The following is an 18,914-nucleotide window of genomic DNA, read 5'->3' as shown; positions in this document are numbered from 1 at the left end:
GAGACGTCAACCATAGGATTCAAGCAATATTTTGAAATGGAGGAGTGCTTTAAAGTGATTTGCAATAGAAAAAGTGCCTCTCAAGCTAAAGTAAAATTTTAGCATACAGCCCTAAAACATAGGATGTTGTATGAGACTAAATTTGGGCGGTAAAGGGGCAGCAAGAAAGAATAGAGATGAGAATGTTAAGATAGATGAGGGGTTACACAAGGAAAGATAGGATTATAAATACAATCATTAGATAGAGAGTTGGGTTAGCTCCTATGCTTAGAAAGATGGTCGAGTCCTATTGTAGGTCGTTTTGGCATGTGTGGAGAAAACTAGACGAAGTACTGGTAAGGAAGGTTGGCCAGATTAAATAGATGGATAATAGTAAGATAGTTTAAGGTAGAGAGAGACCAAGGAAAACTATGAGGCAAACATTTCAAAGATGTTTGGAGATAATTGGTTTGTCTTTGTTCTTAACACATTATACTATTATAGGCCATTATGGTGTCATGTGATCCATGTAGCTGACACCAATTAATGGTAAAAGTCTTAGTAGTAGTTGTTGAGTATATTCACAACTTTGATCACTCTCAATTCCTACGTTTTGGAGATTCCTTTTTCTAGACAGCATGCATATATTTGTATCATTGAATAGTATGAGATGAGAAATTTTTTACTTTTAAGTATAATGATATGATTTCTTTCTTATTAACCAATAGCATCATCGTTAGGAAGTACTTCTAAGAAGTATTATTTATCCTTTTCAGTTTTCCTTCAAGTTGATAAGAATGTATTGGTTTATGAGAAAGAGCTTAGATTTAGTACTTTTGTTCCTTTAATTTTTTTATCATCTCATTTATTTCTTTTTATTATTTCTTGCTTAAAAAATTTGTAGCCTCGGCTCTTTGTTGGTAGAGGAATGCAAGAGGGCCCAATTTCACTGTTGATGTAAGACAATGAAGTTAATTTCCTCAATCATTTATGATCATATGCACTGGTCAGCTCTGACTGATTAAACTGTAACTGTCTTAATTTTCTAGGTACACTTCTTACTGGGTTTTACTAATTCTATCTAAATTAGCATTCAGTTACTTCTTGGAGGTAAGGATTTGATCAGCAAATTTATCATTTTTTGGCACTTAGATGATTATAATGTATGTGTCTGTCGAATGCTAAGTGCTAACTAATGGGTAGCGGAACTTGAACATTGATGTACGAGGTAGCAGATGGTTTTCAATAGTCCTGCTTGGAGGAGGCTTATTGACTGAATTTTGGAAAATACATTTCTTATCCTTTCATATTTCCTTTCCAGTCATATTTTCTTGTTCTTCCTCTTCACACCCTTCTTTTTTCCAATTATGTTCCATGAACTTATTGGTATATGCATATGAATCAGGAACAAATTTTAATCCTTGTTCTGTGAGCCTCTAAATGGTATATGGAGTAATAAGTTTAAAACTGTACTTCTACATTGACAAAGATGCAGAGCTTCTATATGTAATCTTGTACTCATGTATTTGTTAAAGACATATGATTCATTTACACTGCAGATTAAGCCTCTTGTGGGTCCAACAAAAGCCATCATGCAAACTCATATATCAGTTTACCGGTGGCATGAATTCTTCCCGCGTGGTAACAATTATGAAAATTAATGAAAATGAATTTAATTCATATAATGAGAGTTTTTTAATATCATCTTCTACAATGTGCAGCCAAAAAAAATATCGGGGTAGTGATTTCTATATGGGCTCCTATCATACTTGTAAGTCTATCTGTCTGTGACATGTCTTGCCAATTGTTTTGAAGCTATGTTCTACTTGTTTTAATAATCAAAGTTTCCCTTTACAGGTGTACTTTATGGATACACAGATTTGGTATGCTATTTTCTCTACAATTGTAGGAGGCATATATGGTGCATTCCGTCGTCTGGGAGAGGTTTGTCCACTGTGTGTTTGCCAGAGGAAAGGCATATAGGTTTATTTTTGTATTGGCTGCTGATCTATTGATCTTTTAAATTGTAATACATGGTCATATTTTTTGTTCTAATTTCAGATTCGAACATTGGATTTATTAAGGTCTCGCTTTGATTCGATTCCTGGTGCTTTTAATGCTTGCTTAATTCCCATGGATCAGAGCAAGGAGAAAAAGAGAAAGGGACTAAAGGCCACTTTCTCTCGTAAATTTGATCAGGTTTTGAAACTTCTCTCTATAATCAGAATCAAGTATTATTATAACTGTCATCCCATCAGCCATCATCAACCTGCATGCTTGGATGATTAAAATATCAATCTGAGCACTGCTGCCAAACAAGCAAGCTGTTTAGGATGTTTGGAGAACATTTTGTAGGACTGCCTTATTAAATATCTCCATTATAGAAGTTCGGAGTGAAACAATGGTAGGATAGTCGTGAATTGATTGGATTCCTCGAGAGAAACCCTTTTAGGACTCAAGTTTGTAATAATATGCAAGTCAGAATTTAAATAGAACTCAAATGCCCTAATCCTTAAGTTTAGGGATATATAATCTTTTAATGAAAGAATAATACTATTTCTATTTTCATGGGATATTAGATAAATCATATCAACCCTCCCCCCACCTTTCAAGTTGATGCATACATGTCATATGCATCAAACTTGTTAAATATATGTCACCATATGACCCCAAAGAGACTTAATGAAATACTCTAATAATTATATACTTGATTTTTTGAGAACCGTTGTTTCAGGTCTCTTCTAATAAAGAGAAGGAAGCTGCAAGGTTTGCGCAGTTATGGAACAAAATAATTACTAGTTTGAGGGAGGAGGACCTAATTGATAACAGGTAGTACTATGACTTGACATTTCTTAACATCTCCTAATTCTTTGTTGTTGTAAATAAGGAATTAATATAAGAATTATTATTAGAAGATTATATTCAGTATTAGGAGATTTATTCTCTTATTAGGAGATTGTGTACATAATTAGTTATTTCCTTATTTAGGATTAGTCTTCTTCTATATAATGTAATTACCCTTTGTATTCTGATTAAGAAGTAATAATACAATTTCTCCTACTTTCAAGTTGGTATCAGAGCTCCCGATCTTGGGAGTTCTGCTTCTGCGAAAAAAACCCTAGGCGTCTTATTACGGCCCTTTTATCTGGTAACGTTTCCTGTTTTGCCACTGTTGGCTTATACCGTTTGGAGGCCTGTGTTCTTCATCACCGGCCTGCCATCCTCTGTTCGTTACTCCGATTGCACAGAGAGGGTTCCCCGTGCCTTTTGGTCTTGTTCTGAGGGTCGTTTCCTCACTTTGTTGGTGTTTTTTCTTGAGAAGCCTTTGGTTCTTCCATTCAAGGAGAGTGCAATCTTCTCTGTTTCTGTTATTTTTCCTCTTGTTTCCCTTCTACAGTAACATCTCTCAGTATGTCTGGAGACGAGATTCCCATACCTAAGGAGAAACTCACTTCTGGAGTGAAAGTCTCTCTTCCACCTTTGACCCACAAAGATCTCCCGGTATTACAAGGTTCCTTTCGCTTGGATGGGCGCAACTACCTCCAATGGTCTGAGCTCATCCGTCACACTCTCATAAGTCGCAAGAAAATCAGTTATATTGAAGAAAAAGCCCCTGCTGAAACTGATCCACAATATGACACATGGCGTGAAGAGAATTCTCTTATTATGACCTGGTTTTGGTACTCCATGATTCCGGAAATTAGCCGGAATTATATGTTTTTCCCTACTGCTAAGGAGATTTGGAATAATCTGGCACAGGCATATTCTAAGAAACAAGATCTCTCAGCTTGTTATGAATTGGAAAATAAAGTTTTCAATTCTAAGCAAGGAACTCTCTCCGTGACAGATTACTATGGGACCTTGAATGGTCTATGGATTGAATTAGATCAGTATCAAAATCTGAAGATGAAGTGTGATGCTGACTCCACAACATTGAATAAATTTATTGAAAAAGCACGAATCTTTAAGTTTCTCTCTGGGCTTAACTCTGAATTTGATCCGATTCGGGTCCAAGTTTTGGGTAAAGAGCAACTCCCTTCTCTCTCAGAGGTGTTCTTTATAGTTCGTGGTGAAGAAACTAGGAGGACAGTGATGGTGGAAGACAAATCAGTTGATGGTTCAGCCTTAGACAAATCAATTGAGCTAGCTTTTGTGGTTGAGTATAGGCCTCCTAATTTCTAATATGGTATCAGAGCCTATTCTAGATCCATTTGTTGTGTGGAGACCTCCCATATTTGGGCCACCCGTTGTTGTTCCCACGTTCCAGTCTGTTCAATCCTGGACGTGAGGGGGTGTGTTAGAAGTCCCACATTGGCTAGAGATAAGGCCAATCAAGTGTTTATAAGGGTTGTGCAAACCTCAACTCTTGAGCTAGCTTTTGTGGTTGAGTATAGGCATCCCAATTTCTAATATTTGTCCATGGTGAACCTTGAATACTTACAATACTGAGATCTGTATGTTTCCAGTAAGATCTTTTTAAGTCTGACTATAAAAAATATTTAGGGAAATGGACCTCATGCTTGTACCATATTGGGCTGACCGTTCCTTGAACCTCATCCAGTGGCCTCCTTTCTTACTTGCCAGCAAGGTTCATCTTTTTGTGTTTAACTGTTCTGTATTTTTGACTTTGAATAATCAAATATTCTGCTTAAATTCAGTTTTAATGCATCTGTTGCACAGATCCCAATAGCAGTGTCTATGGCCAAAGACAGCCTTGGAAAAGGACAGGAACTGGAAAAAAGGTTGTCAAGGGACAAGTACATGAAATCTGCTATTCTTGAATGCTATGCTTCTTTCAGAAATATTATTAACTTCTTGGTTCTAGGAGAACGTGAGAACACGTAAGTTCGTGTTGACTGAAATATACATCAAAAGAGGAGGTCCACATAGGTTCATATACTGACATTGTTACGTTATGGTTTTATTAATGCAGGGTTATACAGAACATTTTTCAACGAGTTGATGAGCATATAGAAAAAGAAGATCTGCTTACTGAATTGAATCTGAGTGCTCTCCCTAATCTATATGACCGTTTTGTTAAACTGATTGAATGTTTGGTAATTTTTTGTAGACTTAAGTGTTACATTTTTCTTCTCGGTGAAATGTGAACTTTAAACAAAATTGGCTTTATCTTCTCAGATGGATAACAAAAAGGAGGTCAAGGATCAAATTGTCATTCTCTTGCTTGACATGCTAGAGATTGTGACCAGAGATATAATGGAAGGAGATGTTGAGGGGTAAGTCCTTTGGGATTTCTTCATCCCTAAGCATCTGATTAGCTGTGATCATTTTGGACTCATCATCATTCAATTTTAGTTTGCTAGATTCAAGCCATGGTGGATCTTATGGAAAAGATGAAAGGATGACACCACTTGATCAACATGATCAGATTTTTGGTAGACTTCAGTTTCCTGTCACAACAGATACTGAGGCTTGGTCAGAGAAAGTAAGTTTTACACTAATACGTGTTGTGATGTCTCTGTAATTATATTACTTGTTTCTTACATATGTTATAATTTATTCACTTCATTGCTCTTTTGTTCTTCACAGATAAAAAGGCTTCATTTACTGTTAACTGTCAAGGAGTCTGCTATGGATGTACCATCCAACTTGGATGCTAGGAGGCGTATATCTTTCTTCTCCAATTCTTTATTTATGGATATGCCACCTCCTCCAAAAGTTCGCAATATGCTGTCCTTCTCGTAAGCTCGATTCATCTTTAACTGGCTTCACATATTCAAGCGTCACTTTGTGATGAGAAATGCTAGGAAGCCACACTCTTCTCAATATATCCTCTAACATGTGGCCCTACCCAATAATCATTAGTAACAATATTTTATGATAAATTAGACCTTGTATAGACAAAAAGTTGAAATATTTGGTAATATTATTGATATGAAAAACTGTACAGTGATTCCTCTTCTTATAGAGGGAATTACATAATGTGATTGATCAAAGTCAAAGAAGGAAATCCTTGACTAAAGAGAGAATTAAGGAGAATAAATGAAAATAAGAAACTACCTAAAATAAACTAAGTACAAACAGGAAACAACATAATTATATACAGACAAAAATATAACTACTAATTAAGAGCATTAAATGCTCTATTTCACAGTCTGTTGACACTCCCCCTCAAGCTGGCCTAAAGATATCCTCCATAGACAGCTTGCTAGTTATGTTGTCAAAGGATATCTGCTGATTGCTCTGCAGTGGGAACATATGTAATACAAATCTGCCCACTTTCTATCTTCTCTCTGATGAAATGTTTATCAACTTCGACATGCTTGGTCCTATCATGTAGGACCGGGTTGTGTGCAATAGATATTGCAGACTTGTTGTCACAATAAAGCTTTATTGGAGGAGAATTGAAAACCTTTAATTCTTGTAGAAGTTTTTCCACCCATAATGCCTCACAAATTCCATGAGCAACTGCTCTAAATTCAGCTTCTGCACTACTCCTTGCTACAACGGTTTGTTTTTTACTTCTCCAACTAACCAAGTTTCCTCCAACAAAGGTGCAATAGCCTGATGTTGATCTTCGGTCTGTCACACTCCCTGCCCAGTCTGCATCAGTGTAGGCTTCTACCTGAAGGTGCCCACGGTTTTTATAAAGAAGCCCCTTCCCAGGTGATCCCTTCAAGTATCTTAAGATTCTGAAAACTGCCTCCAAGTGTTCATGACCTGGTGCATGCATAAACTGGCTTACCATGCTTACAGCAAAGGCAATGTCTGGACGGGTGTGAGATAGGTATATTAGCCTTCCCACTAGTCGCTGATACCTTCCTTTGTCCACCATATTTTCTGTTTCAGCTGGTTGCAGCTTTAAGTTGGGCTCCATGGGTGTTTCTACAGCTTTGCATCCAAGTAATCCTATTTCTTTTAAAAGATCCAGAATATACTTTCGCTGGTTCATAAAGATACCTTCCTTTGATCTTGCAAACTCAATTCCAAGGAAGTATTTCAATGGGCCAAGTTCCTTGATTTCAAAAACTTTAGCAAGTTTCTCCCTCAGATTTTTGAGTTCCAAGCTATCATCACCTGTAAGAATTATATCATCAACATATACAATCAAGATAGCAACCTTATTATCTGCTGAATGTTTATAGAACAATGTGTGATCAGCTTGGCTTTGGATATATCCAAGCCCTTTTACCACTGTTCCAAACCTCTCAAACCATGCTCTTGGAGATTGCTTCAGCCCATATAATGACTTCTTTAGTCTACACACCTTATTTCTTCCAAGTTCTTCTTCAAATCCGGGGGGAAGACTCATAAACACTTCTTCCTCTAACTCCCCATTAAGGAAAGCATTCTTTACATCCAATTGATGTAAAGGCCAGTTGTAACTTGCAGCAAGGGATATAAGAATCCGAACAGAGTTAAGTTTAGCAACTGGAGCAAACGTCTCTTGATAGTCTACTCCATAAGTTTGAGTGAACCCTTTTGCCACCAATCTCGCCTTGTACCTCTCTACACTTCCATCGGCCTTGCACTTAATGGTAAATACCACTTACAACCCACCTGTTTTTTGTCACGTGGCAGGTCTGTTATTTCCCAAGTTTCATTCTTTTTCAGTGCACTCAACTCTTCTAAGACTGCTAAATTCCAATTGGGATCATCTAGTGCTTCCCCAATGTTTCTAGGCACAAACAGATCTGTTATTTTAGAGGTAAAAGCTTTGTGATTCGGGGAAAGATTTTGGTAGGAAACGTATTGGCAAATGGGATGATTTGTGCTAGATTTTTCTGATTTTTGGGTGCAGGTTCTGGTTCCTTTCCTAATAGCTATGGGTAGTTCAATAGTAGAAGTGAAAATGTCAGTGTTACCTCGAATTTCTTGTGGTATTCCTACTTGGCCTTCTTCCGGGATTTCTGGTTGGCTTGGTGCAGAGATGATGGATTGGTCTTTGGTCCTTTTAGGATACTTTCGAGTATAAACATTGATCTCCTTTTTTGACTGTGGTATTTCTTTCTCTGTTTGGGCTCCACCTAAGTCTGGCATAAGATTTCCTTTAGAAATTTCAGGACTTGTTTCCACATGTTCTTCCTTGTTGCATTCATCAATAAAATTTGTATTCTCCGTGTGTACAATAGGAATGGGCAGCGGTTCATGCAAAAAATTGTCTTCACTCACATTATTATTCTCCCCCTGAAGGGAATTTTTTTGAAAAAAAGGTTGATGTTCAAGAAAGGTAACATCCATGCTAACACAAAGCTTCTTTGTGATAGGATTAAAGACTCTATACCCTTTTTGGTTTGGAGAATAGCCAACAAAAATGCATTTTTCTGCCCTTGGGTCTAGTTTGGACCGAGATGTGGAAGGTTTATGCATAAAAACTGTACAACCAAACACCTTTAAAGGCATATCAGTATGTAATCGACATGCTGGAAAAATGGTTTTGAAATTTTCCAAAGGTGTGCGATAATTCAACACACGAGTGGGCATTCTATTTATAAGATAGGCTGCTGTTAGGACAACATCTCCCCACAAATACTTTGGAACATTACTCTCAAACATAATGGCACGAGCTACTTCAAGGAGATGTTTATTTTTTCTTTCAGCGGTGCCATTTTGTTGAGGAGTATTTGGACATGTCGATTGATGCTGAATGCCTTTATTTTTCAGAAACTCATTGAGATTTTGATTGAAGTACTCAGTTCCATTATCACTCCTCAAAATGGAGATCTTTGTGTCAAATTGAGTTTCTACCATTTGTGAAAAACTTTTAAATATATTAGGAACTTCAGATTTTTCATGCATAAGGTAGACCCAACACAACCGGGTGTGATCATCTATGAAGGTTACAAACCACCTTTTTCCAAATTGAGTTGTAATTTTCAAAGGCCCCCAAACATCACTATGGATTAAGTAAAAAGGTCTAGATGCATGATAAGGTTGAGAATAATAAGGAGCTCTTTGATTTTTTGCAAGAACACAACTTTCACATTCAAGAGAAGAACAATTAACATTTTTGAATAAATCTGGAAACAAATGCCTAAGATATTGAAAATTCCGGTGCCCTAGTCTGTTATGCCAGAGCATTATTTGGTCCCTAACAGAGGTGCAACTCATACCACAAAGACCCTGAGCTGCTTTATTTCCGAAAGTATCCTCAAAGTAGTAAAGTCCATCCTTCATCTTAGCACTGCCAATTATCTTCCCCGAAATCCGGTCCTGAAAAACACAATGAGTGTCAAAGAATGTCACACTGCAATTGGAATCTTTGCAGATTTTGCTAATAGAAAGAAGGTTGCAAGATAGTTTGGGCACATGTAAAACTTTTCCTAAGTCAATGTTATTGGATAAGGTAATCTTCCCCTTCCCTGCAATTGCGGAAAAAGAACCATCTGCAATTCTAATTTTTCCATTTCCAGAACAAGGAGAATAGGTTTTAAATAAAGGAGAAAGGCTAGTCATATGATCTGAAGCACCTGAATCAATGATCCATGGTGCATGAATATTTGAGGTGCAATTAAGGGAGCTAGGGGTAGAAAAATTACCTGTTTGTGCCACAGAACCACTAGGAGTACCAGATAAAAAATTAGAATTTAACAACCTTATGAGTTCTTCAACTTGTTCCTTTTTCAAGGAAGTCTTTTCTGCCTCATGAGCTGTAGGGAAAGATATTTGATTTTTAGGACCTGACTTGCCACCCTTTAGATGTGCTGGCCTCCCAATAATTTTCCAGCAACTTTCCCGAGTATGACCTGGTCTGTTGCAGTGATCACACCAGCGGTTTGAGAAGTTCTTCTGGTTAGTAAGTCTTAAGGGCAGCAGTTTCTACAGCAAGAGCATTGGTCTCAGAAGGAGGTGCATCCGTTTTGGTCTTTCCCATCATCACACTTCTGCGAGTTTCCTCTCTTCTAACTTCAGCAAAGACCTCACCCAATGAAGGTAAGGTTGCTCTCCCAATGATTCTGCCCCGAACTTCATCTAGCTCTTCATTCAGACCAGCAAGAAACTGAAATATTCTACCTTCTTCCACGGTCTGTCGATGGTGTTTGGCATCCTCTGTAGAGTTCCACTTGTAAGTGTTGAAGAGATCTAGATCCTGCCAAACTCGCTTCAAAGAGTGGAAGTATTTAGAAAGGAGGGTAAAATATTAGAAAGGTAGTGTCTCTTAAAAGGAGGGTAAAATTTAAAACAAAATAAATACATGTTTGAATTAAGCTCCGTTCATTTTTGCATTAAAATTGTCAACTTCATTTTTTATAGGAAATCATATGATTAACATTTTGTTTGGTAATATAGAACTCACTGATGACTAATAATAGAACTCACTTCCTTTTCTTTTTAAGATACTTGATGATGTTAAGTCAATAATTAGCAAAAATGAAAATTTAGAGTGTGTAGGGAAATTACCATCATTTTGGCAAGTATCAATCTCAAAGCAATGGAATGTAATTTATTCTTCATAATTTTTCAAAACTAAGTGAGAACAGTTATGTGTGGTTATGATGTGTAAGAAGCACCATTTTGTAGTACAATATACGAATACTAGAAAGTAGAAATTATCTCTATCTAAAATATAGCTGACATTATATATATTGATTCTGCAGTGTCTTGACACCATACTTTGATGAGCTTGTTCTTTTCTCCCTAGAACATCTGGAAGAGCCAAATGAAGATGGAGTGTCTATTCTCTTTTACTTGCAAAAGATATTTCCAGGTTTCCCCATTTCCTCTAGACATATTTGTCAAAGAGCTGCTTGACCTAAAGCTTACATTTTTATGTTAAGAAAGAGTCCAAGAGTAGTTGTTATACCTGTAGCATGCCCTCTCATGCAAAAGTATTCTAGGCTTGAAAGGTATCCAAAGGTTGCCTTGTATGCTTGAACTGAAAACAATTGCTACTTTGACTTAAATTTTCATTAGAGTGTAGGCAAGAATTGAATCCTAAAAGTCATCTTAGCTGTCATGTCTTGTCAAACACAGTAGTAATGGATGGGTTTCATATTTTCTTTCAAATTGACTGGTCCGTCATTTGAAACATACAATCCAAATACCACAATCAGTAAATCCTGCATGAAGTTTAAATCCCTTCGTTCTGGGGGAACAGTCTCTCATCATATTGCAGCAAGAACATTGAAACTTCTACAAAAATATATTGTGTTTGGTAAATATTGAAACTTTCCTTTCCATTAGTATCGCTGCTGTTTCCAATGCAACTTTTGTTGTCGCGGGAACTATGTTATAATATAACACTATAAAATTTAGTGGGATCAATACTCCCATTAAAAACAACTTGGGGTCCTTCCCTGTAATATACTAATGCTTCTGATCATAATTTACTTCAGAAGAATGGAAAAACTTTCTTCAACGTTTTGATTGTAAGGATGAAGAAAAACTCAGAGGAGAGTTAGAGGAAGAACTCCGTTTATGGGCATCATACAGGGGCCAGACATTGACTAAAACTGGTACAAATTGATTCTCCTCCCTCCACCAATATTTATGTGTGTTAGGCATGTAATTTGATGTTCTATTTTAAATTGTATAATTATGAATTTCCTCTGAATTTTCACTTTATTCTCACCATGTGAAGTTCGAGGAATGATGTATATCCGACAAGCATTGGAGCTACTGGCTTTTCTTGACATGGCAAAGGATGAAGGTACGTGGAGAATGCTACATTGAGCATGAACTTATCTGTTATACAACTCATTGATATTGTCACTTCAATTGATTAACAGATCTAATGAAAGGTTACAAGGCTGCAGAACTTGAGAGTAAGGAAAATCCAACCAGTGAGCGGTCACTGTGGACACAATGTCAATCATTAGCTGACATAAAGTTTACATATGTGGTATCGTGTCAACAATACGGTATTCACAAGCGATCTGGTGATTCTAGGGCCAAAGAAATTTTAAAGCTCATGGCCAAGTTGGTTGCTCAAATCAACCTCATTACTTGTAATTGCATATTAAAACATTGTCCTGTTATATTCAATACTAATGCTATAATTGCAGGTACCCATCTCTTCGAGTTGCTTATATTGATGAGGTTGAAGAGCCTCGGAAAGGTTCATCTCGAAAAACAGATAAGGTTTATTATTCAGTTCTAGCCAAAGCTTCTTTACCGGCAAAATCAATGGATTCATCTGAAACAATTCAAAATTTAGACCAGGTAATGTTCTTAGACTACTACAATATCTGGAAAATATCTAACCACATCATTGTTAATTATAATATATCTCTTAGAATCACTGTCCATAATTCTTTATTTTTATGATTTATTTTCTTATTATTAGAATTAAGAGTCTAGTATGAATAGGAATTAGTGTTTTTGTCACCTTTTAACATATCATTTACATTAATATTGTTGAGAAATCGCACATTAACTAGAGATATGGCCAAGATAGCCCTTACAAATGGGAAGGAAATCCTCACCTCTTAAGCTAGCTTTTTGAGTAGAGTTAGGCCTCCTAAATTCTAATATTGTATCAAAGCCTATGCTAGTTGCGTTTAATGGTGACCACCCGCAGATGTTTGTTCCTACATATTCCACGCTCCACATGTCCAGCCCTGGGCGTGAGGGGGTGTGTTGAGAAGTCCCACATTGACTAGAGATATGGCCAAGATAGCATTTATATATGCTAATGCAATCCTCACCTCTTGAGCTAGCCTTTGGGTTAGAGTTAGGCCTCCCAAATTCTAATAAATATCAATATACTATTATTAATCTGAGTATTTCTTTTCCTCCCTCTATACCAGAAAGACTAAAACCGTATAACTTCAAATTGATATCGGATCATTCCATCCTGAGTGACATATGCTCACTATTTTACTATTGAGTTCTTTAAACTTGGGAACTTTGTTGTATATTAGAGTAATATAGTTACTGCTATGTTAGTGTTACTGTTTAGTGTTATTAGGTAAATGCTGACTTTGTTCTGTTCAGTTAGTTATGCCTAGCTGGCAGGTTTGTTAGAGAGTTAGTTACATGCTTAGCTGTCAAAGCTTAGCTGTCAAGGTTAGTTAGAGTTAGCTTCTTCTGCAAGCTAACAAATCTCATAGTATAAATACTGTAATCTCTCTTGTATTCATCATCTTTTCAATCAATGAAATTCAGTTGAAGATTTTCAACATGGTATCAAGAGCTGAGTACGATCCTTGAAGATCTCTCTCTCTAGATTTTCGTTTTTCTTCTTTCTTCTTCAATCACCATGAATCACCCTCCGGAAAGTCTGACGTGATCGCCGGTCCCGTAAACGATGTGCTGGGTAAGTCTCGCCAGAATACGACGAGCGCCGTTAGCTAGGCAAAAGTCTTGGGACCCCCAAATGGCCATTGGGATCCAAGCATTGTAAGCCCCGAGCGGGCAAAGCCCCGGGCGAAGTCCTCGAGAATGGAGGCCGTTTCTTCCTATTGGGGAAAACGTCTAAAGTCTTGGTGGTGGAATACCAAGCAACAAGTCCTAGTTAAAATTAAGGCACGAAATCGTTAGGCGTAATTCAATCATATGACGCGTGAAAAATAGCGCAAGATATAAGGTCGGCGAATGAATAAGGTGGAAGGCGAGTGCTTGGTCACTCAGGATGTTGAGTACGTTACTACTCTGGCGTGTTGAGGGGTTAAACTATGAAACTTACTTCTCTGGCGTGTTGAGGGGTTAAACTATGAAACTTATTCTTAAATCTTTTAAGCCATAAGAAGGCGGCGGAAGCATTCCAACATGATTTACAAAATATCCAACGGCGATATAAAAAGCTATGGCGAGGGGTTGCTTAAACATAGACGAATGGCGGAAAAGTACACTACAAGGTGACAGTAAAAGCTAAAGTAATGTTAAAATTACATTATTCATTGTTTTCTTTCTCCAGTTCTTCTTCTTCCTCTTCTTCTTCAGTCGCTGTCCAGAGGTTTTGGTCAATCAGGGGAGGATCGTCGGGACCAACCAGTCCTTCGGCGGTTATTTCTTTCATTACTCCCATGGCGCTAAAGTCAAAGTTCGGGTACAAATGTTGGGCCTGATCTTTGGCGAGGTAGAAACCGCGCTCGCGGTTGTCAAGGGCGATGTCAGCAGCTTGTTCCCTCACCTCAGTGGCTTTGGCCTTCTCCGTCGCTAGCTCGTCCTCTAGTTTTTTGATCTTTGCCAGTTGGGAAGCAATCTCAGCATCTTTCGTGGTGAGGGCCTCGGCATGAGTTTCGGTCGCTTTCTTGATCTCCTCGGACGTAGCCTGCATCACCGCCTCCATGTCAGACTTCGCCAAGGCCAAGGACTCCGCAGACTTTTTCTCTTGCTCTGCCAACGCCTTCTTCACTAACTCCAGCTCAGCGCGCAGTATGGCAAGCTCTGACTCCTTAGCAATCAGCGCCTCGCCTCGGGCGATCAAGTCCTTCTCAGCTTGCTCTTTTTCCTTTTTGCAAGCTTGAAGGCTTGCATCAAGCTCATCTGCTTCTTCCTTCATCAGCGCCAGCTGATCCTCCAGCTCGCCGATTTTAATCCCCGCCGTGCCAATCATCTTGTCGGCATAAACTTTGTCTTTTCCAGCCTGCGTCGCCAGTTTGTCGATACGCTTTTCCCAAGCAGCGGCGGCTTCTTGATGCTTAGCACTTTCGGCCTTCAACCGCTCAGCTTCAACGGTGGCGGCATTGAACTTCTCAAATGCGTGAGCAAAGATGCACCCAGCGCGTAGGAGGCAAGCAAGAGTCTCCTCCTTGGTGTCATTAAGGCCCCGACTCAAAACTTCTTTTTCTATGACGTCACGGTTAAGACCAGCAAGTAAGAATTCTGAGGGTTCAATGGCGTTGGGGAGCATATTATAATAGCTTGAGGAACCGACCTGGGGAGCAGGGGCTTGTTCAATTTGAGCCGCTTCAGAGGTAGTGGCAGCGCCAGGACAGGATTTTTCCCCTTGATGAGGCGGGGAAGGCATGGAGCCCGCATCATGTGTTGAGGGCGGGCTAGGAGGCGCATCTTGGCGAGGGGGAGACTTCGGGGTTTCATTTTCTTTTTCCTTCTCTCCAATAGGAGTGTCGGAAGACGCAGCAGCTTTTGTGGCGTTGACGCCGGCAGAGGCGGCTGTGGCGCCAATAGAGGACTCAGCGGCAACAGCAGCGGTCGCACCGGCGGTGGCAGGAGTAGAAGCTGGTACGGTGGTTGGCTCGATAGTCGCGACGACGGAGGCTTCAGCGACATTTTTGCCTTTAGGCGCAGCAGCAGTGGTGGGCTGAGCGCCAGGGTTGGATGTGCCGGCGCCGGAGGAGGCTTTGACCAATCTTCTCCTCTTGGGAGCTTTGGTGCTCTCGGCTTGGTTCTCAGCACCGCCCCGTTTTTTCGCGTCGCCCTCAGTGTTGAATTTTGGGGAAAAGCGAGCCATTCTCCTCTCACGGGCCTTCAGGAGCTCGGCGTTCGTGAAATTCATGTCTTCTGTAACAATAAAAAATACGATCAGTGACAACATGGGAGACGAGAAAGGAAATGTCAATAATAAAAGTGAGCTATGGGCAACCTAAGTATTTGGGAGTTCTTGAGAGGTCAGCGCCCTCGAGGACAGTTGTGCAATCAAGGATGGGAAGTGGGGCAAGGAGATTAAGAAAGGCTTTGTCGTTGGCGGACAAAGATTCCTCTGAAGGGTCGGTGATCCCATTGGGCTTCTCCGTCCAGTAAAGAGGAAAAAGGGCGGTCCCGTCTCTAAGGGTGAATGCCTCTGGGTAGGCGGGATGAACCGCCACACGGAAGTACTTCCGTGCGAAGGAGGACTTCGCGTTACTTTTGTGGGGATGCAAGCACTTCCGGCCGGCTCGGGCCTTCAAGGAAATCCATCCTTTGTTTTTGATGGACTTGGGGTCGACGTCGTAGAGGTAGAAGAAACTGGTGGGGGATGGGGCGATGCCGACAGCGGCGCTTAGGATTTCAAAACACCGAATGAAGGCCCAGGCGTTAGGGTGGAGTTGGCAGGGAGCCGCGTTGATGTCGCGGAGGACGGTTTGGACAAAGGGCGAGAAAGGAAGCCTGATTCCAAGCTCGCTAAACATGTATTCATACGCAAAGAAGAAATGGGATCTCTTTACGTCGCCGTCTGGCTTATGAAGCCAGGGGCGGTCCCCAGGACTGCAAATCCAGATCCTGAGTTTCGCGCTAAACTCATCGTCATTCGACAAACCACCCAGGGAGTTCACGAACTGCACGATGAGATCGCTGTTCTGGAAAATAGAAGGTTGGTCTATAGCCTCGTGAGTGGGGGCTATTTGGACTGGAAGGGGCAGAGTGGCGTAGGTTTTTAGTCGGTAAGGTGGGATCTCCGGGGCCTCTAAACGGAGGCCGCCGGCGGCGGTGGCATCAGGGTCGCTTCCGGAGGAAGAAGAGGAGTGGTTAGGGGAGGTAGGGTTTGAAGCCATTTTTAGAAGACAGTGAAGTGAAAGAAAGGAAAAGATGAGTATGTGTGTGATGCAAAGATAAGGACAGTGGGACTCACCGGAGTAGGATGTGAAGAGTGGGTAGCGGAAAGGGTGATGAGCGACGGCTCCGGAGCGGAAGTGGGCAGAGGGAGTTTGGTAAGCGATTAGGGAAGTAAAGAGGGGTCTCGGAAAGGGATGACTGTGGGGAAGAAGGGTTTTTATAGGGGAGGGGGAGAAGCTGGAAGGGTGACGCGTGTTGGACGCGTGTGGAAGGTTGGAAGTCATGATGGTTTTGGGGAGGTGGGTCGCGTGCAACGGGGAGTTACTGCGCACGATGGGACGGTTATGAAAGGGGAAGTGACGGTTCCGGAGAAAGAGGGAAATTGATGTAACCGACGCATCACGTGGGGCAGCCACGTGAGGCGGATAGAGATTTAAAAGGGTTTTAAAATAAGGGAAAGCGCGAAAAGCCTCGCCACTATAAGGATCAAACACCATCGCCTGACGGGTGACACCAACAACGAAGTTCAGTCGCTCGCCGGGGTTACCGCCAGTCAATGATTGAATGATCAGCACATGACCCATGCCTGCCACCTTTCCCGCCGGCGAACGATCATACACCTGCTCCAACTTATCGCCAATACGAAGTAATCGTTCTCGCCGCTTGTGGACTTGTGGACTTGCCCGCTCGGATTGCTCGTCAAGTCAGTGGACTGGGTAACCGAAAATGCTAGTTTCCTTTTACTCACGCCATGTTGGCGATATAGTTTACTTCTCTCTTCTCAAGCCATTTTGGCAGTACAGATTCCGGTGTACTGTAAGACATATGTAAAAGCATTTAAAAGACACACTTAGCTCTCATACCTCGAGCTCGGTGTCTTGTGGACTAGTGGACTGGGCGAGCCCCTAGAGGGGCGACGCCCAGCATGTATCTCGCCCTGAGGCGGGGCCCTGACCTTCAGATGGGCCTTGACCTCGGAGGCCCAATTGGCCCAATAGGTAGTACCCAAGCTCTATAAATAGGAGGTAGTTATCAAGTATAGGGGACTTTTTGCTCATTTGATGAAATAGCACATGAAATTCAGCACTCTCTCTCTCATTCTCACTCTCTCTTAGCTCAATCCTCCACCTCTAGGTACTATACCTCTCTTCAATGTTCATTCCAAGAACAGCTTGCTAACAATACATGGACATTGGTTCCACTTCCCAGGGATAGGAAGCCAATTGGTTGTAAATGGGTTTTTAGGGTGAAGGAAAATGCAGATGGCACCATCAATAGGTATAAGGCCAGACTTGTGGCCAAAGGTTACCATCAAGTCAAGGGGTTTGATTATTCAGAAACCTTTTCCCCTGTGGTGAAGCCTATAACTATTAGGCTCATTCTTTCCCTGGCCATTACTAAGAGGTGGCATATTCATCAACTTGATGTGAATAATGCCTTTTTAAATGGAGCTCTTCAAGAGGAGGTATACATGCAGCAACCAAGTGGATTTCAGCATGAAGACAAATCTCTTGTTTGCAGACTTAACAAAGCTCTTTATGGCCTTAAACAGGCCCCAAGAGCTTGGTTTGACAGATTGAAGTCAGCCCTTGTGAAGTATGGTTTTAAACCAAGTAGATGTGATCCATCTCTCTTCACTTTCTACACTCCAACTTGCTGCATCTACATACTAGTCTATGTAGATGATATTATCATTACAGGCAATTCCTTGCCTCTGGTTCAGAAAGTAGTGCAGAACCTCAACTCTGAATTTTCCTTGAAGCAATTAGGCCAACTTGACTACTTTCTTGGTGTTCAGGTGCATCATCTTCAGGACAGGTCCTTGCTTTTGACACAAACTAAATATATAACTGACCTTCTTGAAAGGGCAGAAATGGGAGAGGCCAAGGGGATCTCTACTCCCATGGTTAGTGGAGCAAAACTCAGCAAATATGGAGCAGATTACTTTGCTGACCCAACTCTCTATAGATCAATAGTTGGTGCTCTCCAATATGCAACTTTAACAAGACCTGAGATCAGCTTTGCAGTTAACAAGGTCTATCAGTTTCTAAGTCAGCCTCTAGAAGAGCATTGGAAGGCTGTTAAAAGAATCCTAAGATACCTTAAGGGTACTCTCTTTCATGGCCTGCACCTCAAGCCTTGTAGTTTGCACACTCCAGTCCCTCTTGTGGCCTTTTGTGATGCAGATTGGGGATCAGATCCTGATGACAGGAGATCCACCTCAGGCTCTTGTGTCTTTTTTGGTCCAAACCTTGTCTCTTGGAGCTCCAAGAAGCAAACCCTGGTGGCTAGATTGAGTACTGAAGCCGAATACAGGAGCCTAGCTAATACCTCTGCTGAACTGTTGTGGGTTCAGTCTCTTTTGCAGGAGTTGCAGATTCCTTTTTCTCCTCCTAGGGTGTTTTGTGATAACATGGGTGCAGTGGCTTTGACTCATAACCCAGTTCTTCACACTCGCACTAAACATATGGAGCTTGACATCTTCTTTGTGAGGGAAAAAGTTCTCAACAAGTCTCTTTTTGTGCATCACATTCCTTCTGTTGATCAGCTGGCAGATTTGTTTACCAAGGCTCTATCACCACTTCGTTTTGAAA

General features: G+C 40.7%; 1 protein-coding gene across 1 annotated transcript in view; it reads left to right on the top strand.

Annotated features, from left to right (window-relative positions):
• LOC130743309 (callose synthase 2-like) overlaps nt 1–18,914 on the top strand; it is a 37,020-nt gene that overhangs the window by 12,754 nt on the left and 5,352 nt on the right. The window contains exons 18-35 of the mRNA XM_057595502.1: nt 884–936; nt 1,029–1,089; nt 1,539–1,620; nt 1,701–1,750; nt 1,837–1,923; nt 2,041–2,178; nt 2,714–2,808; nt 4,483–4,567; nt 4,660–4,820; nt 4,913–5,036; nt 5,119–5,216; nt 5,296–5,425; nt 5,530–5,681; nt 10,539–10,648; nt 11,277–11,396; nt 11,522–11,590; nt 11,670–11,859; nt 11,946–12,102. Coding sequence (XP_057451485.1) covers nt 884–936; nt 1,029–1,089; nt 1,539–1,620; nt 1,701–1,750; nt 1,837–1,923; nt 2,041–2,178; nt 2,714–2,808; nt 4,483–4,567; nt 4,660–4,820; nt 4,913–5,036; nt 5,119–5,216; nt 5,296–5,425; nt 5,530–5,681; nt 10,539–10,648; nt 11,277–11,396; nt 11,522–11,590; nt 11,670–11,859; nt 11,946–12,102 — 1,962 coding nt within the window. The remainder of the gene's footprint in view (nt 1–883; nt 937–1,028; nt 1,090–1,538; nt 1,621–1,700; nt 1,751–1,836; nt 1,924–2,040; nt 2,179–2,713; nt 2,809–4,482; nt 4,568–4,659; nt 4,821–4,912; nt 5,037–5,118; nt 5,217–5,295; nt 5,426–5,529; nt 5,682–10,538; nt 10,649–11,276; nt 11,397–11,521; nt 11,591–11,669; nt 11,860–11,945; nt 12,103–18,914) is intronic.

This window comes from Lotus japonicus, chromosome 3, assembly GCF_012489685.1.
Source record: "Lotus japonicus ecotype B-129 chromosome 3, LjGifu_v1.2".
Lineage (NCBI taxonomy): Eukaryota > Viridiplantae > Streptophyta > Magnoliopsida > Fabales > Fabaceae > Lotus > Lotus japonicus.
The sequence above is the reverse complement of the archived record's forward strand: the minus strand, read 5'-3'. Positions and strand labels throughout refer to the sequence as shown.